We start from the raw sequence: 20,351 nt of genomic DNA on the forward strand, positions 1-20,351 counted from the left end.
GCGTATCTTGACCATTTTTGTTACGTGTAGGTAAGATAATCTGTCTTACGCCCAGGGACCATGAAATATTCTAGTGTAAAAACACCATTTTAAATAAATATTTCAAATCAAACACGTCGGGAATCGAACCCGAGACCTCTAGCATGGTAGGCAAACGCGCTGACCATTACACCACGAGGCCGACAAAGTTTGTTTACCTGTCATTAAATAAAAAATACAACAAAAATTAATCCACCCCGTCGTGCCATTTGTACGACTGCCTGAAATGGGCTATTCTTGTACGAAATAAAACACACAACATATTTAAAAATATTTATTTTTTAATTTAAACAAAACATCCGTAAAACCTCCATGAAGTCGGCCCTTATCTGGTAAACTGCCTCTTGTCCGGCCGTCCGGCCTGTCCGGGCTTGGGCTGCCTGTACACCTTTGTCCTATCGTCCCGTTTCCGTCCATCTGAGTTCATAGATTTGAACTGCCCGTAGCCTCCCCCTCCGACTCGTTTTCTCGGCCGATCGTTTTTCTTCGCTCCCGATACGCCTGTTTCGAATTAGTCAAGGAAATATCGTCGGAAAAGAGAGTTTGAAATTATAAATCTGGGATACTAAAGCTTTATACAATGTTAAAATAAAATCACAGCACTTCGGTCTAAATTTATTTATGAACAATGGAACTACAATTATCCGAATCGATTGGACCGGACCCCATTCGAGTAATAAAAAAATCGGATAATTAGACTTTTTCCGGAAAAAACGATATATTTTAATTGATTACCGTATGCATGTTGAAAAAGAAAATAAATTATTGAAAACCAAAAATTAATTTTTAATTAATTAAATAAAAAGGCAACACTTGTACATGTTAAGCGTAGTTACAAGTGCTATTGGTACAGTATGTACGTACTGTAAATGAAGGTCATTGCTTGTTTAATATCTCAGTCAAAGTAAGCTGTTTGACTGTCATCATCCGTTTTCGGACAGCCAAGTCGTTATTTTGCGAATCACAGTATGTTTCAATGATATATTTTTTTTCTGAAATTCTGAAAGCGATTCGTATAATCATCGATTTAAATAGTCAGAGTTCGGAAAGTTGGAATTCTACTGTACTTAATAGTAAAAATTACTCTAAATTTGTTGCAACAGAGAGGGAAAACATTTATGAGAACAGAACATGGAAGTCTAGGCATTTACTGGGCTTGTGGCCTGTCATTCTGCCTATATTTAAACAGACACATTTCCTTGACAGTCTGTTAACTTTTGTGAAGTAAAAGAGCTGAATCCTTTATTGATGTGAATGAGATTTATCTGGCTGAATTCATTCACCTACTAGGCAATGCCTGAATACACTTTTTCAATTTAATACTCCGTCTTATACCAGTAAGTTTAATCAGCACTGTTTTGAGTAAGTCCAAATGTTTGTAGAGATTTTGGATTTCCTCCCTAGAGACCTATTAAGATCTAAATATCTCACCCACATTAAAAAAGGTTTCAGCTCTTGTAATATGGCCACTTAGCCTCAGCCAATGACAGATCACAAGCCCTTTAAATGCCTAGACTTCCATATTTTTATAACTAAATAAAAAAATACTTAGTAGAATACCAATAAATTATTACTTTACATTTCAAAAATAATTAAACGCAATTGAATAAAAAAATATTTCATAACTGGAAATCCCCTCAGTAGAAATATTTTAATGAAACAAAGATACGCAGCAAATAAGGTGTAACACAGCACATAATTTTTTTTGACGAATTGTATTGTAGGGTTTAGTAATAATTGCCAAAGAAAATTTAAAAGGATACGTAGATCGATGGATGGTGGAGTCGTGAATCCGAAGGATTTCCCGACCTTGAGAAGGTCGATGGTGTCCACATCGAATATAGCCTTCAGCTGATGTGAGTCGTACGCTCTAACATAGCTTTTAAAAGCCTCCTTGGCCGACATGTGAAGGAAGTAGTTTTTCGATACCAGTTTTTCAAGCTGAGAACAAAAAAAAAACAAAATTATTATAAAATTCATATGCCATCAAAAATATGCCCACGAGCTGTAATGCTATAGATATTATATCATAATAAAGTACCAATCCAACGAAGGACTTTGGTCCCACGGAGTTGAGATTTGTTTCTTAATAAATTAATGTTAGTCAAATTTAATTGTTAATAAACAAACAGAACAATATTTTAGGAACAGGACGTGTGAACTAAGAACATATTTTCCCAAGAAATAGTTAATTTGAATAAACAATATGAGGGGTGTCTTTTTAGTTTTAGATACAGGGACATAGAGGGCGCCACGAATCAAATGTCACTATTAAATATAAATTTTCATCTTTAGTGAACCTCAACCCAAAGTTTCAGTGTGATACGTATAGTGTTGTAGCTACAGCGAATTGTCAAAGTTCACAAGTTATTCGAACAATGGAATTAAAACGAGAAAATTTTAGCGCAATAATTCTTTACAACTAAAGAAGACAATTATCTAAACAAGAATGCCTCGCTGAGTTGGTGTCTGTTTTAGGCAATGAAGCACCACGCCACTCGAAAATTTCTCGTTAGTATGGCGAATTTAAACATGGACGACTGATACGATCCAAGGACAGGAGCACCAAAAATGGCAGTCACCCGGGAAAACGTCGATGCTGCGCGCAAGCTCACCGAGAAAGATCGACATGTGACATATCACGAAATCAAAGACCTTAATAAAAAAAACTGCATGAAAATAGTTTCCCGTTAGATACCGCAACTGTTGACAGGAAAACAGAAAGAAGTTAGGGTCAATTGGTGTCAAAAAACTCTTGATCGCTTCAGCGCAGGAAACTCTAAAAATGTGTACAGCATCATCAGTGGTGATGAATCGTGGATTTACTCATATGGACTTGAAAATAAACGCAAATCGTCTGTTTGGGTGTTCCAATGTGAAGAAAAGCCGACAAAAGTCGTCCGTTCTCGAAGTGTGTCCGAAAAGATGGTCGCGACATTTGTCTCAAACGCGGGTCATGTAGCAACAATTCCTCTGCAAGATCAAATAACTGTTACTGTCGATTGGTAAACAAACATTTGTTTGCCGGAAGTCATCGCCGAGCTTCGAAAAACCAACCCCGAACGACCTCCACCAAGATAATGCAAGTTTTTAAGTTTAAAACTATTTTTCTATTAGGTTGTTATTATTTGGCAAACAAAAGAAGTGTTGGAAGGCCACAGAAAAGATGGGTCGACGACATTGTCTCTGTTGCCGGTAAAATGTGGATGATGAAAGCGGGTGATAGGGAGGACTGGAGACGTTTGGAAGAGGCCTTTATCCAGCAGTGGAGAGAATAAGGCTGCAGAAGAAGAAGTTATTATTTATAATATTTATGTATGATAATATTTACTTTGTCCATAGTTGGCCAAAGTAAAAGTGTAAATAATTATATTAATAAATATTATTATATGCTTGTCCCTAAATGATTTCTCAAAACTCAACACGAATATTTTATAAAATAATGCATATGTTTCCTAAATATTTTTGAAAAAATAAATAGAGCGTGTGTAAAACATTGTAAACAAAAACTGTATTTAACCCTCTAGATTGACAGAAAATTTAATCAGATATCTTGATAAAGGGGGATATACTGTTCATCCGGTTCCGGTCCCTCTTTTAACAATAGATATTATTAAAATTTTAAGAAACGTATGTTTATTCGATCAAATTAGTTTAATTTTAGTGAATAATATTGAAAAATTAGCTGAAATATTACTTAGAAGGAGGACTAGAATTCGTTCCAAAACCAACAAACCTGCAAGAAGCCACTTGCCAAACTAAAACACGAACTTTTCGGTGTAATGCCGACTACTAACAAAACCAAAAAAAAATAGAGACGCACAAGAAATACCAGTGATTAAAAAAATAATCTGGCCGCTTTTTAATTTCGCTAGGTACAGGAGTAAATAAAGAAGAGAATATTTGAATGCACACCCGGGCTGAAAGGGTTAAAACGGCTATGATCTGGTTTAGTTGTTAATAAAATGAGCGATCGAAGAAACAAACATTATTTTTTACTCGTATGGATACGAAATAAAAAATAATATTAGTAGAAAGTAAATATTTACACACGTGATAGTCTGTAATCCACAATATTTATTATATTATGATTAACCGGGCAATCGCTGAAAATACGTTTGGAATTAAAACAAACGACTGTGAATTTTAAATAAATATTTGTACACGAATTTAGAACGTACAATAAACTATTTATCACTTATTTCTTTGGATATTGACTAAACAGCATTATTTATCCCAAGACAAACTCAGTGGGTTGATGTTAATTGATTGAACAATATTGCACCTCCGATAAAAATAACCATAACTCAAAAAATTCTGATTTTTAGTTAATTATTCGGAATAAATTATTTTGAAAAACTCGCGTGCGAAAAAAGGAACATAATTATAATTTTACGATTTGTCTGCTTGATGACTTTATGACGCACGTTTATTTAAAAACGGCCATATTTTGCTGTGTCTTAAAAGTATGTGCGGTCTGGTCTGACTTTTCTTCATTCAAACGTATTCCCGTTTTGTCTCCCTGGATTATGGCACCAGAGCGATGATTTTTTACACAATATAGATATGCACAATTGGCATGTTTCTATCGTTTTTTATTTTTTATAAAATGTTTTTTCTAGGAACTAGGACCATCTAAAAACCCTTAACAGCGCCTAAATTTATCTCCCGTCTTCGAACGCGCGGTATACAAAGACGATAACGATTTTTGAAAGGAGCAAAACGTGCAGACAAAAATGTATTTTTAATATTCTTTCATTTAAAAAAAATCTAAATTGGTTCAGTTTCTTGATTTTGTTGATTATGCCTAACAGAAGTGACAGAAAAACGAACGATTATATTATTAATTTTAATCGGTATTCACTTCGTAACACTTCATTATAATTTATTATAAAAATTAAACATTTTGTTATTGGTGTTACACGTTTTATTACCTTATAAAAAACAACTATAGTTTCGGGAGTGCAATATCAACGGGTGATATAAAACTTTGTTTTAACACACTGTGTAACGCTAGTAAAAAAAAAATTATTTCAATAATAATTTACAGGGATTTTCTTTAAAAAATGTTAAAAATTTTTTAGACAAATCTAAATATATAAGACTTATCGGTATCGCTTCAAAGGGTAAAAAGAGAGCAAAAACTCAATGAAAAAAAAATGAAATGAAAATGAGTAATAATACTCCACTCGCTTATACAGCCGCCCATATGCGCAAAAAATATTCTGAAATGATTTATCACGAATTTGGCTACAGTTTACAGAAAAATCGGGTCGAAAATAACAAGCGCAAACCGAAACCAGACGGTAAAAGACGTTACAGATGTGTTGTTAAACCAAAAAAAATGAACGCTTTTGTTCTATGCAATAGAGCAAAAGGCTTTTCTATAAGCGGGCGAATTATTACTTCGAGGTTCTGTTTTATTAGATGAATAGAAATTCTGCTTTTTGAGTTATTACTCTATTTTATCGGATGCGCGACAAATTGATTCAGGTTCTACTGCTTGCATTCGTTGAGGCAAAAAAAAGGATTTGAAAAGCGAAAACAAAGCACGATATATATATATTTTTTGTTTACAAGTCGCGAGTTTGTTTATTATGATCAGAGATAGGATAGCACGTTTATAAAAGTATTAAAGTATCTACGTATTGAAAAAGAGACGCGTGCCGTATAATAAATTAATAGGATCATAAAACAAACATCAGTGTTCCAGAAATATGTACGAATATTTAAAAACTTATTTTTAGAATTTACTGGACAGAAAGTTATTCACACGGAAATACATTATTTTATACAGCATATTATATTGTATTATGTACTTCAAAAATAAATCTTTAATGTCTTGTTCTATTTTATAATAATATAATACACTTTATTGAACATAGATCAGTTGCCAAAAATTGCACAGTTGAAATATCGAAATTCGAGGAAAACTGATTCAAACATGTTAAGATGAATTATTGAAGAGGAAGCGACTAATGTATGCCAAGACATTTTCATATGTACATCTACCGATCATAAATTAAATCGAATGATCTATATTTCTCAGCCTTATTTATTTATTTAACTTTTTGTACATAATTAAAAACTTACATTGGCAGGCTCATTGCCAAATGGCAATTTCTTCCGACCAAACAATAAAATACAACTCTTATTACCTATATCATTTAAGTTTCAAAACGTTTTAACTAGAAAATAAAAAAAACAAGATACACAAAAAACGAAATAATATTTCTATAATTAAATCAGGTTGTGGTCCTGCAGCTAGCGTTTCGGACTTACGGATAAAGAGCCGGGGTTCGAATCCCACTCTACCCCAACTCGATTCCCATTTTCTAATAGTGAGTTAACACAAAATTGAATATTTGGGTAAATCATAAGAACGAAAATTTTTTTTTTTGTTAAACAATCGACGGGACAAAGGAATAAAAAGGAAAGACGAAATGAGGATAGATAAAGGAAGAGAAAGGAGATATTTATTTAAATGTGATTTAAATAGAGATACTATAGCGACATCTTTGATATTGGATGATCCCACAGTCGAGCCGTATGGACACTATATGAGTTAGAGAAGTAAGAAGCATTGTAGATGGGAGTCAAATGGGTGCTTTGAAAATTAGAACGAAGAGGTAAACCATGAACTGATAAGCGTTGAAATTTTTCCCGGAGGTATAAAGGAGCGTTAGGACTATGAAGTGCAGTGAACAGAAGTGAGAGAGAGTTATAGTGAAGCACGCCTCTACACTTACTCTCATACATACACAAACACACCCCTTTGTCGTACCATAATTTAATATGTATGAATTTATTTATAAACTTCGCTGGTCTGTTTTTAAACCATAAGTTTATTATGTCATTTAATCATTGTTGACTGTATGTTTCTGTAAAATAAATAAATAAATAATAGTCTCTTCGCTGTCTAATTTTGAGCCATTTCAGTTGCCTACGATAACAAGATATGTGTATCTTTATCGTTTACTGTGTAGCGTTGAAAAATTTCACGGAAGTATATAGAAGCGTTAGGACTATGAAGTATAGTGACATAAGTGAGAGAGGCTGACAGTCTCTCCGATGTGTAATATTAAACCTTTTCAGTTACCTACGATAATAAGCGTGAACCCTTATCGTATACCGTGTAAATGCTTAATGGTTTTTGTATTTCCAAATTTAATCTGGATATTGTAGGTAGTAACTATTTTTAGATCATTCTAGAAGATGACAGTACGATGGAATAAAATGAAACACAAATACGACCTAATTTCGATGTTCGAATGGACAAAAATAATAACTTAAACACGCAGGGTTAAAAAAAACAAATAATCTTCGTAATGTTATGAAATTTAACTAGTAACAATCTTGACGCGAGTCAAAAACAAATTGAGAATCAATGAGTTCAGTTTTTTATTTATATGTTAGTAGACTATCAAACTAAGGCAAATTTTTCTTTTTTTTCTTTTGATTAAAATAGATATATTTATTTATTTAATTCATACATTTTTCGAGAAACTTCCCTTTACAATAAATTAGATGCTCTAATTTTTACCAAGTGTAAGAAAACATTTTTCGTATCCTATTTCTAGTAGCACATAACTTTTTTACTGGTTTATGTCCGTAAATTAATAAGTCACCGAAAAATACTTATGTTGTTGGGCTGTTAAAATAATATAAGGGTCAAACTTCGTTATCATGCAGAAACACGAAAAGATTTGAATAGTTATTGTTCCTTGTCTATTGTCACGAATATACCCCAGTAACACATCGAGGAATGTTACCAGTTACCACGGGCAGAAATACCAAATACCTGTAGGAATGCCCGTGGCTTTACAATTTGACAGTACATATTGGGTAAGTATTAACACATTCAGAGCGGACGACATTAATCGGCTTTGTTGGTGTGCGCGTATCGCGGGTGAAAGGGTTTAACGTGTGGCCGCCCGGAGAAACTGCAACTGTGGTGCGTAAAATACGAAGTTGGATAAAAAATACACGGAATATTTAAATTTTCTTAAATTGGTAGACATGTTTATGATTAATACGTCCATTTTGGACGCGTAGCTGGTTTTCGACAGACAAAACTAGTAAGACACGTTTTGGTGTGATCGGCGAATTATTCCAGAGCGAAAAGCTTGTTCGCGACTTTTTGACAAAAAAAAACAGACCGCAATTATGATCTAGCAACCATATTCTCCAGACTTGGCCCCCTACGACTTTAAACAGTTTCCAAAGATGAAGAGGACTTTGAAAGGACGAAGTTTCGCGACCATAAAGATAAAGATCAAATTGCTGACGAAACTAAAAGCCATCCCAAAAAGTGCGTTCCAAATGTTTGGAAAAAACGTTGGCACAAGTGTATCCGATTGTGATTTAACTAGTTTGAAGTGGACAATATTTAGGAATAAAGCTTTTTTCAAATAAACACAGATTCGGTGTATATTTTTATCAAATTGTGTATACTGATTTTTTTTAAAAGCCATGTTTGTTACTTATTTAAATGGCAGCTCATCGCACATATAGCAACGCTTTGGATATAACTGTGTGCATACAAAAATATAACTTTAAAGAATCTGCATACTTTTAGATGGACTTTAGCAACACACAAAAACATCGTCGCTCGGTGCTAATCAGGACAAGATAGTGTTGATATGAGTCCAGATAAAATTTCTAGTCTTCTAATTTTCTCCTTCCTTAGATTACCCTGGACGGCCAGACGCACCAACACCTCCATTCTTTAACTGAAGCTGACGGACAGACTCTCGGCCATATGCATAAGACGAGTTCTCTGAAATTTTGGTGGAACCGAGACACGTGGAGGACTGCTGTCTCGAGAATATGTTAGGTGGTCACGATCCTCAGTCATGAGGCACCAACTAGGAAGATTTGTATGGGAAAGAAAATGTTGGACGAGAAAAAATCTACGAGTTCGCTTGAAGGTTGAGTTAATATTTTAATAGCATACAAAATTGTTCCGTTTACATTTTTCTGAAATAAAAAGAAAAATGTGTTATGGACATCATGATATCGGTGTGTAAAAAAGCATCGTCAAAAAAACATATATTACGCTTCTACGATCAAAAGGGGTAAAACTCCAATTGAAATAAAAAAAACTCGACTAAAAGTTTAAAATAACTAAACTGCTATCATCATTTCTACAACAAGCGTTCTCTACCACAAAATTTTGGCTTTTTGCTGACGATAATAAGATTCTTAAAGTAATTGAAAACGTTAGTGACTGTCTTGCTCTACAAGATGATATTGATTATTTTCATGACTGGTGCAAAATAAATAACCTTGAATTAAATATCAATAAATGCAAAATAATTTCTTACCGTAAATCTAAAAAAAAACATTACCTTCGTTTATTAAACTTAATAATCAAATTCTTTCCGTTGTAACTTCAATAAGAGATCTCAGGGTGATTCTAGACAACAAACTAAATTTTCATGAACACATTGACTATATCATTAACAAATCTCTTGGATTCTTTGGATATGTTAATAGAGCTACATCCGATTTTGAAAACATATTAACTCTAAAATCACATTACTGCTCATTGGTTTGTCCCATTCTTGAATACGCCTCTGTAATATGGTCTCCTTCATATGTTACTCATATAAATCGCATCGAGTCAGTTCAGCATAAATTTATAAGAAAAATTACATACAAACTAGGAATCACAAGACATCACTATAACTATACCGACATGGAACTTTTCCTGAATATATCCAGTCTCTCACAACGTCGATTTAATGCAGATTTAATTTGCATGTTTAGGATAGTTTATTTGACGTCCCGACTATTCTCCAACAAATATTTCTTAATGTTCCTTCACGTAGACTCATAAATAATGAAATTCTGTTCCTCGGTCATCATAAGACTAATTATGGTTTCCATGCGCCTCTACCCAGAATGATTAGATTTGTAAATTAAAATCAAGATCTTAATTATTTTTATTGTAAATTGAGTTTTTTTTACAAATAGGCTGAAGAAATATTCCCAATAAATTGACAGTATATTTGTAGAATTAACCTGGATTCCAAGCCTGTCTAATGTATTAACTTATCTTTGCTTATCTTTGTTGTATTCCTTCTATTATTTGTTACTGTATTATTATTGTTTTTCGTTATATAATTTGTTTAAATTGGACATTGTCCATAAATTTGTATAATAAACTAAAATAACTTAATTTGAGATAATTTTACAATAATTAAGATTTTTAAATCCGTCTCCGAAAAACGCTTTTGAAGCGTGCACATTCAAATAAATTAAATGCTTTAACGGTAAAAGAAATACCATAAAGATTTTCGTCGCAACAAGTTAATTTTGTGTTTCTATGATTTACCCAAATGTTACGAATTTGGAGCATTGTAAATAACAGTGCCAGAAAATTTTGACCAAGTTGTGGAGAGCGAGGCTCGAACCTCGGGCCCCTGATCCTTGAGTCCGGGACATTACCAAGGGATCACAATTCTGTTCAATTCATTTTTATCATTCGAAATGTCTCAAAATTTTCGGTGCAAAAGAAAACAACTTTTGGAATAACAGTTTAAGATTAGCTGAGAGAATTCATGTGGGACGAATCGGGTGGAGGGCAAAAATACCACGTGGGAGATCAAAGGGGAAGGGGAAACCCACGTGGGAGTGCGGACCTGTTCCTTAGGAATACGTTCCCTTTCAAATAGCGACAGGCTCACTTTGTACCAATTTGTATCGAGTAATAAAACGAACACAGTCCAAAAGAAATGAGGCGGAGTACTTGGGCTGTCCACTTCGATTCGGAGCCAATAGTTATTTCGGGAGATTATTCAACCGAAGTGTAGATATTGGTACTATTATATTATTATGACCTCATAAAACGATTTCTGGTGCGCTTAGGACGAATATTATAGCTGTAAATTACAGATATGTGTTTGGAAATATTTAGATCATGTTATGTAAATATGGAGACCTTCCTTTAATATTACAAATGATAGGTATACTAACAGGCATTCCTGAAAATAATTCAATAATTTATATAACTACAACACAAGTTTGTCAAAAACCTTGCAGCCTTCATGAATCTATATGCTGATTAAATTTATAGAAGAGGTTAACCAGAAGTTTTAATGGGAAACAATACAAAATTTTCATTACCTATAAAGGAACACAACAAAAATTATATTAAATTAAAAATAAATTTAAAATAAATAAAATTAAATTATTACAAAAATTATCTTTGAAACAACAGACCTGTGGAAGGTATCTTTACATCCCTTTGATATTATTATATTACTGTTCACAATGTTACTTTACTGTAACAATTCTTAATGTTCTTTATTTTATGACTTTTTTATTTAGGACATTTGAATTTTAAAATACAGTGTATCAATTATCTTCAAATTTCAATTCCTAAATACTATATGTTGATATAAATTGGGTACCTTTTACTAACTTATATCTGTATACTTTCTTATTATTTTTACTACGACTGCTTTTATTTGGTTACCTACCATTTTAAGTTGAAATTATTAATACTTCGCTGTTAATATTAATCATAATGACATCCCTATTTTTTTCTCTACCTGTAATTATTTTTTAGTGTTATGTGATATTGTTAATATTAATTTCATTCTTCTCTTTTTTGTTTCTTAACATTTTTTGGTCTTTTCTACATTTAAACATGTTAATTTAACCGTATATTTAAAGCAAAGTTTTTATTATACAATCTTATTTTTTTCTTATTAGTATTTAAAGAATCAACTTTGTGGTCAAACTTATTAATAAATGTTATTAAATATTTGTATATAACCACTTACCGATTATTCAATGTCTATCGGTTTCGACACGTACCCGTAACGTATATAATATAGTCCATTATACGATGTTCCATTGTAATAGTCACCCTATACCTATTGAACTCACGCCCCTCCCTCTCTTTTTTCAAACATTTCTCCCAAAAAATAAAATTTATCAATTACCTAATCAGTGCATGAGAGGGTTACTTATTAAAATGCATGTTGGTTTTATATTCCCGAGAGTCCCGACTAGAGAGAGATTAGATTAGAGTCCCGACTTAACACGGAATTTTTAACAAGTCGGGACATAAAAAACATATAATTGTGTCTATGTAAAATTGTGTATTTTGTGAATTAAATAAATAAATAAATATTTTTGTGCAAGAACTATAGTGAAGGTGTATAGTGGGTTTTGCATGTTGGTATAATTGGTATTCTGATGAAGAGACGGGTACGTCTTGAAACCGGTAGGCATAGAAAAGTGGTTATATACAAATATTTAATAAAATTTAGTTATTTTTTTCTGCCTAAAAATTAATGTGAGAAAAAATACGCTTTTGTTCTCTCCAATACAATATATTTCATGTGTACTTCATGTTGTTTCTAATACGTAAACATTTTGTTTTTTTTATTTCTGCCTCATCTTAACTTATTTCTATTTCCTACTTTTATTTTTATTTTTGCGAGTAAAAAAAACCTCGAATTTTGGATGATTTCAAATATTATGAATATAATAATTATTACGTTTTACTAAATTTCTGACTGTATATTTATGTATTTAAAACATACAAAAGCCTACATGGCGTTTAAATAAATAAATAACATGCATGAGTACAGACATAAGATAATGATATAAAATAAAGTTTTTATTTTATTCATTTCACTTTTTGTACATAATGTTAATTGTACATTGGCGGGCTTATTGCCAAATGACATTTTCTTCCAACCAACCATGCAATAAAATAAAAAAGCTAAAGATACATAAAAATAGAAATAAATGTATTTGTGTATAAATTATCTTAAATCAATACCCTTACTCAATGTGGAAAAGGAAAAAAGAAGAACAGGAAAGGAGGAGAGATTAAAGAAGAGAAAGGAGGTGTTTCTTTAGATGTGATTTAAACAGAGATACTGTAGTAACAACTTTGACGGTGGATCGGAGATGATTCCACAGTCGAGCCGCATGGACACTATGAGTTCGAGAAGAAAGAGGAATTGTGGGTGGGTATTAAAAGAGTGCCTTGAGAATTAGAACGAAGAGTTAAACCATGAACTGATAAGCGTTGAATTTTTCCGGAGGTATATAGGAGCGTTAGGACTATGAAGTACATTGAACAGAAGTGAGAGGGAGTGATAGTCTCTCCGCTGTTTATTTTTGAGCCATTTTAGTTGCCTACGATAATAATTACGAGTAAACACAAAATCCCACCAAGACTTAACAATAAAATAATCCTAGTTAAAACAAAAAATCTTTATATCTACACAATAACAAACTTACATATAATTAATTTAAAAAATATTTTTTACATCAATTTATATAAAAGCATACTTTTTGATACTCCATTAATATAAAAACTCTTGGTCGAGTGGCCAATTCTTTGATTTACTCTTGCTTCATGATAAAATCATTATTGAAATTAATACCTGAATCATTTAAATGATTTTACGCCCAGCAAATCCGACAAAAAACTAAGCAACATTGACATTTTGTATGAAGCAATTTATATTGTTTAATTATAGAAAAAACAAACGCGAACGGTTCATTACTGATTGTCACACCATAATGGTTGTTGATCGATAGAATGTCAATCATTGATTGGACGTCTGATTACTCAGAGACGTATATTCGATACAGCAATTAACAAAATAATACAAACAATACATTTATAAATGAACTTTAATATGGTTTTGATTAATATAAATATCAGAGGTTAAGTATCAAAATTTACTGAAGTATATGACGGTCGAAAAAGGTTGGCTTCAAACTGAAGAAATTAAATAAAAATTTGACTGAGGAGATATTCTCTCAAAACTATGACAAAAGTTCAATTTATCGCAACCACTAGTACATAGTAACTGCACATATAAATAGTGTAGCGAGAGAATTTTTGTGAAATAAATCACGTTTACTCGATCGCTTTCAAAACTATGTTTAGTTCAGTTGCTGGAAAGATGAAATGGGAAGTCGTATATACAAAACTACACGAGCACGTCTAGCGGTAGCATCTATACTATAGTGCTACGTGCTACAGTGCGTTAGTGGTTAGCGGCAAGAGTGTTGATCTCCCTTCGCTTCTATTTTGATCTCCGTAATAAATCTTACAATTTCCCGTCAACGCCACGAGCTGGTTTTCGACTAAATGGACCAGGAAAGCACCCGCCAAAGTAGACTAAAGTGGTTTCAAAATATTCATTAGGGCTGAGAAAAGATATTCAGAATCAACGTAAATGACCATAAAATGGTCACAATAAAATTGTACGATTTCTTATGGGCCTGCCCTGCCACACACTCGACGAGTGGCATGGGAAGTAGCGAGGAAAGGAGGCAGAGACGTAGTGTGGCAACATTACACGTCATGCCGCACGTCATGCTTCACGCCGTGCCCACCGCTCCCTATTTTGTCGGATTTTTGAGCGCTAGTCAAAGGACCGGCAATACGAGGGCGAGTGGCTGGCCACATAATCACGCGGTCGCAGTACGCATCGAGCGCTCACACAAGATGCAAGCGACATTTTTTAATTATGTATATTTCTTTGTATGAAATTGATATGATTAGCTATACTAAAAATGCTTAGCGCGCACGCTGTCACATTTTTATCGTCCATTGTATAGCAAAGACAAATGACAAGTTCGGAGAGTCGCGATTAATTGCGCGAGTAGAGCAGTGTGTGGACAGAGAGGGCAACATCGGGCGAGAGGGCGGCAGCGCGAGGAGCATAGTGATTAGTGATGAGCAGCGCAAGGAGCATAGTGTGGCGGGGCTGTTAAATGAAACATGACCTCATTTAAAACATTAACTTTTCCGAGCCTGAAGGTGAAAAAATCCGCGAGTTCCTGAGGGGAGTACCAGGAATACCCCAGCTAAAATGCTATAAATACGACTTTTAAAAAATTTGTTATGAATGTCAGGGTAGTGTTTATAAAACTGTTTTTATAACATTTCGAGTTTCTGCGGAATTCACAAAATATCTGAATTAATAATTAACCACTTAAACTGGAAAGAACACGTGAAGACTGTTGTCACTAAGCAGTTATGTATTTGTATTAGGAGAACTGAATAAAATAGCTAACAATGAATATTATGTTATGTCTACTTATTGGGCATATGTAAATCCAATTTTGTAATATGGTATTATTTTTTGGGGTAACTCTACTAATGTACAGGATGTTTTAAAAATTCAAAAAAGATGTGTTAGGAAAATGGAAAACGCCGATTCCCTGGCTATATATAGACCTATTTTTATGGTGTATTTATTTTTTATTTATCTTAATTTTTCTTCATGTGTACTTTTACAATTAAATAAATAAATAAAAGTAATGATAGAAACCCAGTATCTGAATATTTGAGTTTCCTTTCGCCTCCTTCTTTTCTTCTTACTTTTACCCTTTCATCTCCCCATAGTAGTGTAGATTTTTACTTAAATTAATATGTAGTTTTTTTATTTTTTTATATTTATCTATACTTTGTTTTATAATAAAAATAAAATGACTGTATAGGATGATATCATTGATTGAATCGGCATTTACTTTGTGGAATACCATGATCAAATATATGATAATTAATAAAACGCTTTGTTCTAAGACCACTTGAGTTCATTTCAAAGCACTACTAGTTTCACAGCACAGACCTTTCCACCTTTTGAAGTTAAAAAGATCTTTCCATCTACACATCATCATCATTCCTTTTCCACACCTAATAGTGCATAGGGCACTGCATTGGCACACCAATTGCAGCTTTTATTGATCATTTTTGTTACATGAAGGTAAGATGATCAGTATAACACTTCAGGAAGTCCAGGGACTATGAAATATTCTAGTGTAAAAACACGCTTTTAAATAAATATTTAATATAAACCATGTAGGGAATCGAACCCGAGACTTCTCTCATGGTAGGCAAACGCGCTGAACATTAAACCACGAGGCCGACATCTACAGGTAAAGTAAAGAGTTCATAACTTTATCTGTAAATGGAAGTGCTTTAAAATAAACTCAAGTGGTCTTAAGAAGAAAGTGGTTTATTAATTACATAGTTACGATTGTATTATACCTAGAATATGTCAATATTTGCCATTTATTTTCTCAAATTAAACGGTTTAAGTAGGTAGGAAGGAAAAAACGCGGAGGACGCCTAATACGGCACAAGTAGAAGATTTGAGAATAAATTCACTATGATTCACATACAATAAATAAGTAAATTAATGATTTCAAAGTCATTTTTCCTAATCGATTTGGATAAATATTTTTTACTGATCACGAGAACTTTGAAAATTAATTGCATGATGCACTTTTGAAATAAATAACGAAAATTGTTTCGTAAAATCGATAATTTCTATCATGTTCTGTTTTGGAACCATTGAGGAAACACCTGCTGTAGAGATTACACGCAGTGTGTCCGGAGTTAGGAGGGGAACAGTATTTGGATTAGCAATTAAATCCCAAGATATCGGATGTGGAGCGGATGTGTGGCGTATTACTGCGTGATGATGGATGGCTTCAGGGGACTCCTCGGGAAGGTGTGACCTCGCCAGAAACGTTAGCACGTACAAATTCTCAAATCGTCCGACCTTTTCTCCAATTTCTGATTTGAATTTACTACAGTGCAATGATAAATGCAAGCGTTTGAAGTTTCATACTAATCAGAGGATAGCGAAAATATTGGTCACTTGGGTGAATTAACATGCAACTAAGGTCCTAGACTTACGTTGGTACAGTAGAACTCCAATTATCCGAATCGATTGGGACCAGACCCCATTCGGATAATCGAAAATTCGAATAATTGGGTATTAAAAAAAAAGGTATATTTGAAATTATTACTGTATGTATGATGAAAATGAATGTTTGAAAATGACAAATGAGCGTTTAATTAACTAAATGAAAAGGCAACACTTTCACAAAATTATAAAATATATATATATATATATATATATATTCAAATATTGAATTTAATTAGGTACCTAGGTACTTGTTTATGGTTGAATTCCAAAACTTAAAATAATTAATTTTCAAATATGGAATTCTTTTTGTACATGTCAAACTCTGCGCTACTTACCAACAGCGGTACACTATTTGTTTCTGGCTAGTATTACCAAGAATGGTAAATGAAAAAAAAAAAACCAACAGCGGTGCATTTTGTGTAAGAATCTGTTTTTCAAAAATGTATTAAATGTCAGTTGAAATTATTTAAGCAAGTAATGCTTAAATAATTTAGTAAAAAAATCCATTAAAAAAAAGTAAATATGTAGAAATTAAGAAATTGTAAGGAAATTATTCAATCAAATCCATTAAAACTAATTTATGTTTGTAAACGTTAAAATACAAACTTTTTTAGTTTACGAAAAAACTTCAGTTCGATGAAAAACACACATTGGCTTCCAACTTTTTTTCTGATGGACATATTGAAGATATTATTTTTTACAAAAAAAAATAAAACGTAAATTAGATTATTTTGCAAAAAATCGCATGCAAATTGATCCGGTAGTTAATGAGTCTATAAATGACAAACATACATACATTCATTTTTATATACATAGATTTACATATAATATTTACACATTTTTTATTACAGGACTCACCGCCGATTTATATGGCTTGTCGGTGAAGATCCTCTACATTAAAAACATATGATTACATAGTATGTGCAATGTTTAATTATGTACCTTAAAGGATAAACCACGGGAGTCACATTGAACGAAATGTTCATGAAATAAGATTTTGTGATTGTGCGATGTCCAAAACATCATAACTTATGAACCAAATAAGATCATTTTAATCTATAAAGAACTTCCAATATAAAATACTTATTATTTTGATGGTAAAATTACATATTCAATAGTATAACTGGGACTTCGGACTACTGACGTTTTATGCATTAAAACATAGTGGACTTCAGATTTTTATTTCAAATTGAAAAATCATTTTATGACGAAAGTGGACTGCAAACCAGGCGAGAGAAGTGTGCTTGTCAATTTAATTGATGGATGCATCGAGAAAATAGGAAACTGGATGGCTGAAAACAGACTAACATTAAACCCATCAAAAACTGAACAACTATGGGTGGCTTCAGCCAGACGACATAATTTGATCCAGGATACGGCCCTACCCAATGTAGGGAGTACCGCTTTACCCACCGTTAAACTACTGAGAGTTTTACTCAATTCTGACCTTTCTCTTGACGCTCAAATTAGTAAAACGATAAGTTCATGCTTCTACCAGCTGAGACAAATTAAATGAAAAAAAAACTTAAAACCCACTTGTTTTCTAAATCATTTGAATAAATCCGCAGCATGTGACAACAAAATAAATTATTTTAATTAAATTACAAATTTAAAAGAATCACTTTGTAAAGCGCCCTTGAGGTATTTTATTACGAAAATGGCGCTATATAAGTTATCTATAATAATAATAATTAAGTGTTTTATTCAAGTAAAATATAGCTTATTGCGATAATTTCTGCATTTTAAACATTAAAACGGCAAAAAATGTACTCCCGTGTTTTATCCTCTAAGGCACAGAATTCAATTTGACCTCAAATTTAAGTAATTGAGTAAAAATAAATATTTTATCATTACACGCTAAGGATTTATTCAAATATTCAGGTAATTCAATCAACTAACTCGACATAAAATTCTCAAGGATATAATTTTTACTGACCGACCGAAACCAGCTTTCAAAGTTTAAACTAGAATTTTGGCTATAAAATAGCCGAAATCAAAGCCACGCGCCGCGGTCAAAATTGTATTTTTTGGCCAAAACAATAAAAAAAATTATGTTTTTTTTTATTAGTGGCAATCAAACACACTAACCAGTACACCATGAGGCCGACTAATCTCTACTCGATTTCCTTTTACAGGATTTTGACTTAAAAATAGCCGCTGAACATTTTTTTATAAAATACAAAAATAATATAATAAAGTAGAACTTCGTTTATCCGAATTGCAGTTAGACTCCAGACATCCGGATCGTAACCAGGTTATCAAAAAATGAAGATGTTATAATAACAAAATTTGTTGAATGTTCAGCTAATTACTAAAAGGGGGCGCGGGCGGCCGGCGCGCCAGCCAGCCGTTTCTTAGTCTGGGTCTGGACGTGGGTAAGTTTTTAATGTGATTCCAATTCGCTGTATTATTCCAAAAGCAATAAAAAACTAAAGTAAATTTTGCATGTTCTTTCAAAATATTGCCGTAATTTAATGGTTAATCCAACTGTCCCGATTTCTGCATACCAGGGGTGCTTTTCTGAGATGTTTTTCTCGTGTATTTTGTATGTAAATACGCGAGATAATACGGCCGCGAGAGCGTTTGGAATACCACCCCTGGATAACGTCAGGCACTCATTAATTATTTATTTTTTTAAATAAATATCTGCGTTCTTATGATTTACCCAAATATTTAATTTTGAGGGCCATTTTCAACGAGTTGTAAATAACTCACTATTAAAAAATGGGAATCAAGTTGGGGTAGAGTGGGATTCGAACCACGGACCTTCGAGCCGTGAGTCCGAGACACTAGCCACAGGGCCACAACCCTATTCATCAACCAAATCCGAATAATTTGGGTTTTACTGTAAATGTAATTCCACGCTGCTCGTGGACACGATACGGGTGAAACGAGCCAATGATGTCTTTAGCATACATTTTTGTTCGAAGAAATTTCGTCATATTATCACTACAAAAGTAAATAGCTCCAAAGATTGAGCTGGACCGTTATTTCGCATCAATTTTCACTTTTAAACAATCATTATTTTTAAATACTTTTAGAAACATGATGTAATTTTAGAGTGTAGAGGTATCAATAAGTTATTGGCGCCACGAATGTCATATAAAACCGATAATAAATTCTAACACACAATAAAAGAGAATTAAAACGTATTTTTTTTTTTATAATTTTCGATTGTGGGCGGTTGATGATGCCAATGTAAACATCGACTTTCGTCCCCATAAAATTAAATTCGTATTATTTAAGACGAAAAGACTGTAGAGATACGGAGACGGAAAAACGATATCTGGCGAGTTTGAAAAAGTCTATTTATGAATGTAAAGCTAGGGTTTCCTAGGACAGCGGTGCCCGTATTTTAACGGCCGTAGTGAACTGTGATGCGGTAGACAGCCGTGGTAACGGTGACTAGAGAGTGGTTTCCTAGGAAAACGGCGATATCAACACCATTTAACACCGTTTTCATAGGAAACCATTCTCTAGTCACCGTTACGACGGCTGTCCACCGCATCACCGTTCACTACGGCCGTTAAGATACGGGCACCGCTGTCTTAGGAAACCCTAGTTTAAGACTGACGGATATTTCAATAGAGGTGGAGAAACCGTTGG

General features: G+C 33.1%; 1 protein-coding gene across 2 annotated transcripts in view; it reads right to left on the minus strand.

The window, feature by feature from the left end:
- Positions 1-312: 312 nt before the first annotated feature.
- Positions 313-20,351, minus strand: part of pit (probable ATP-dependent RNA helicase pitchoune) — a 34,002-nt gene continuing 13,963 nt past the window's right edge. For both annotated transcript variants that reach the window (XM_088224565.1, XM_088224566.1), the window contains exons 11-12: positions 1,803-1,980; positions 313-540 (exon numbers count right to left, since the gene is read on the minus strand). In XM_088224565.1, the coding sequence (XP_088080691.1) occupies positions 365-540; positions 1,803-1,980 (354 nt within the window). In that variant the 3' untranslated portion in view covers positions 313-364. The remainder of the gene's footprint in view (positions 541-1,802; positions 1,981-20,351) is intronic.

This window comes from Micrasema longulum, unplaced genomic scaffold, assembly GCF_059751315.1.
Source record: "Micrasema longulum isolate JH-2025_06_02 unplaced genomic scaffold, ASM5975131v1 h1tg000297l, whole genome shotgun sequence".
In the NCBI taxonomy this organism is placed as follows: Eukaryota; Metazoa; Arthropoda; class Insecta; order Trichoptera; family Brachycentridae; genus Micrasema; species Micrasema longulum.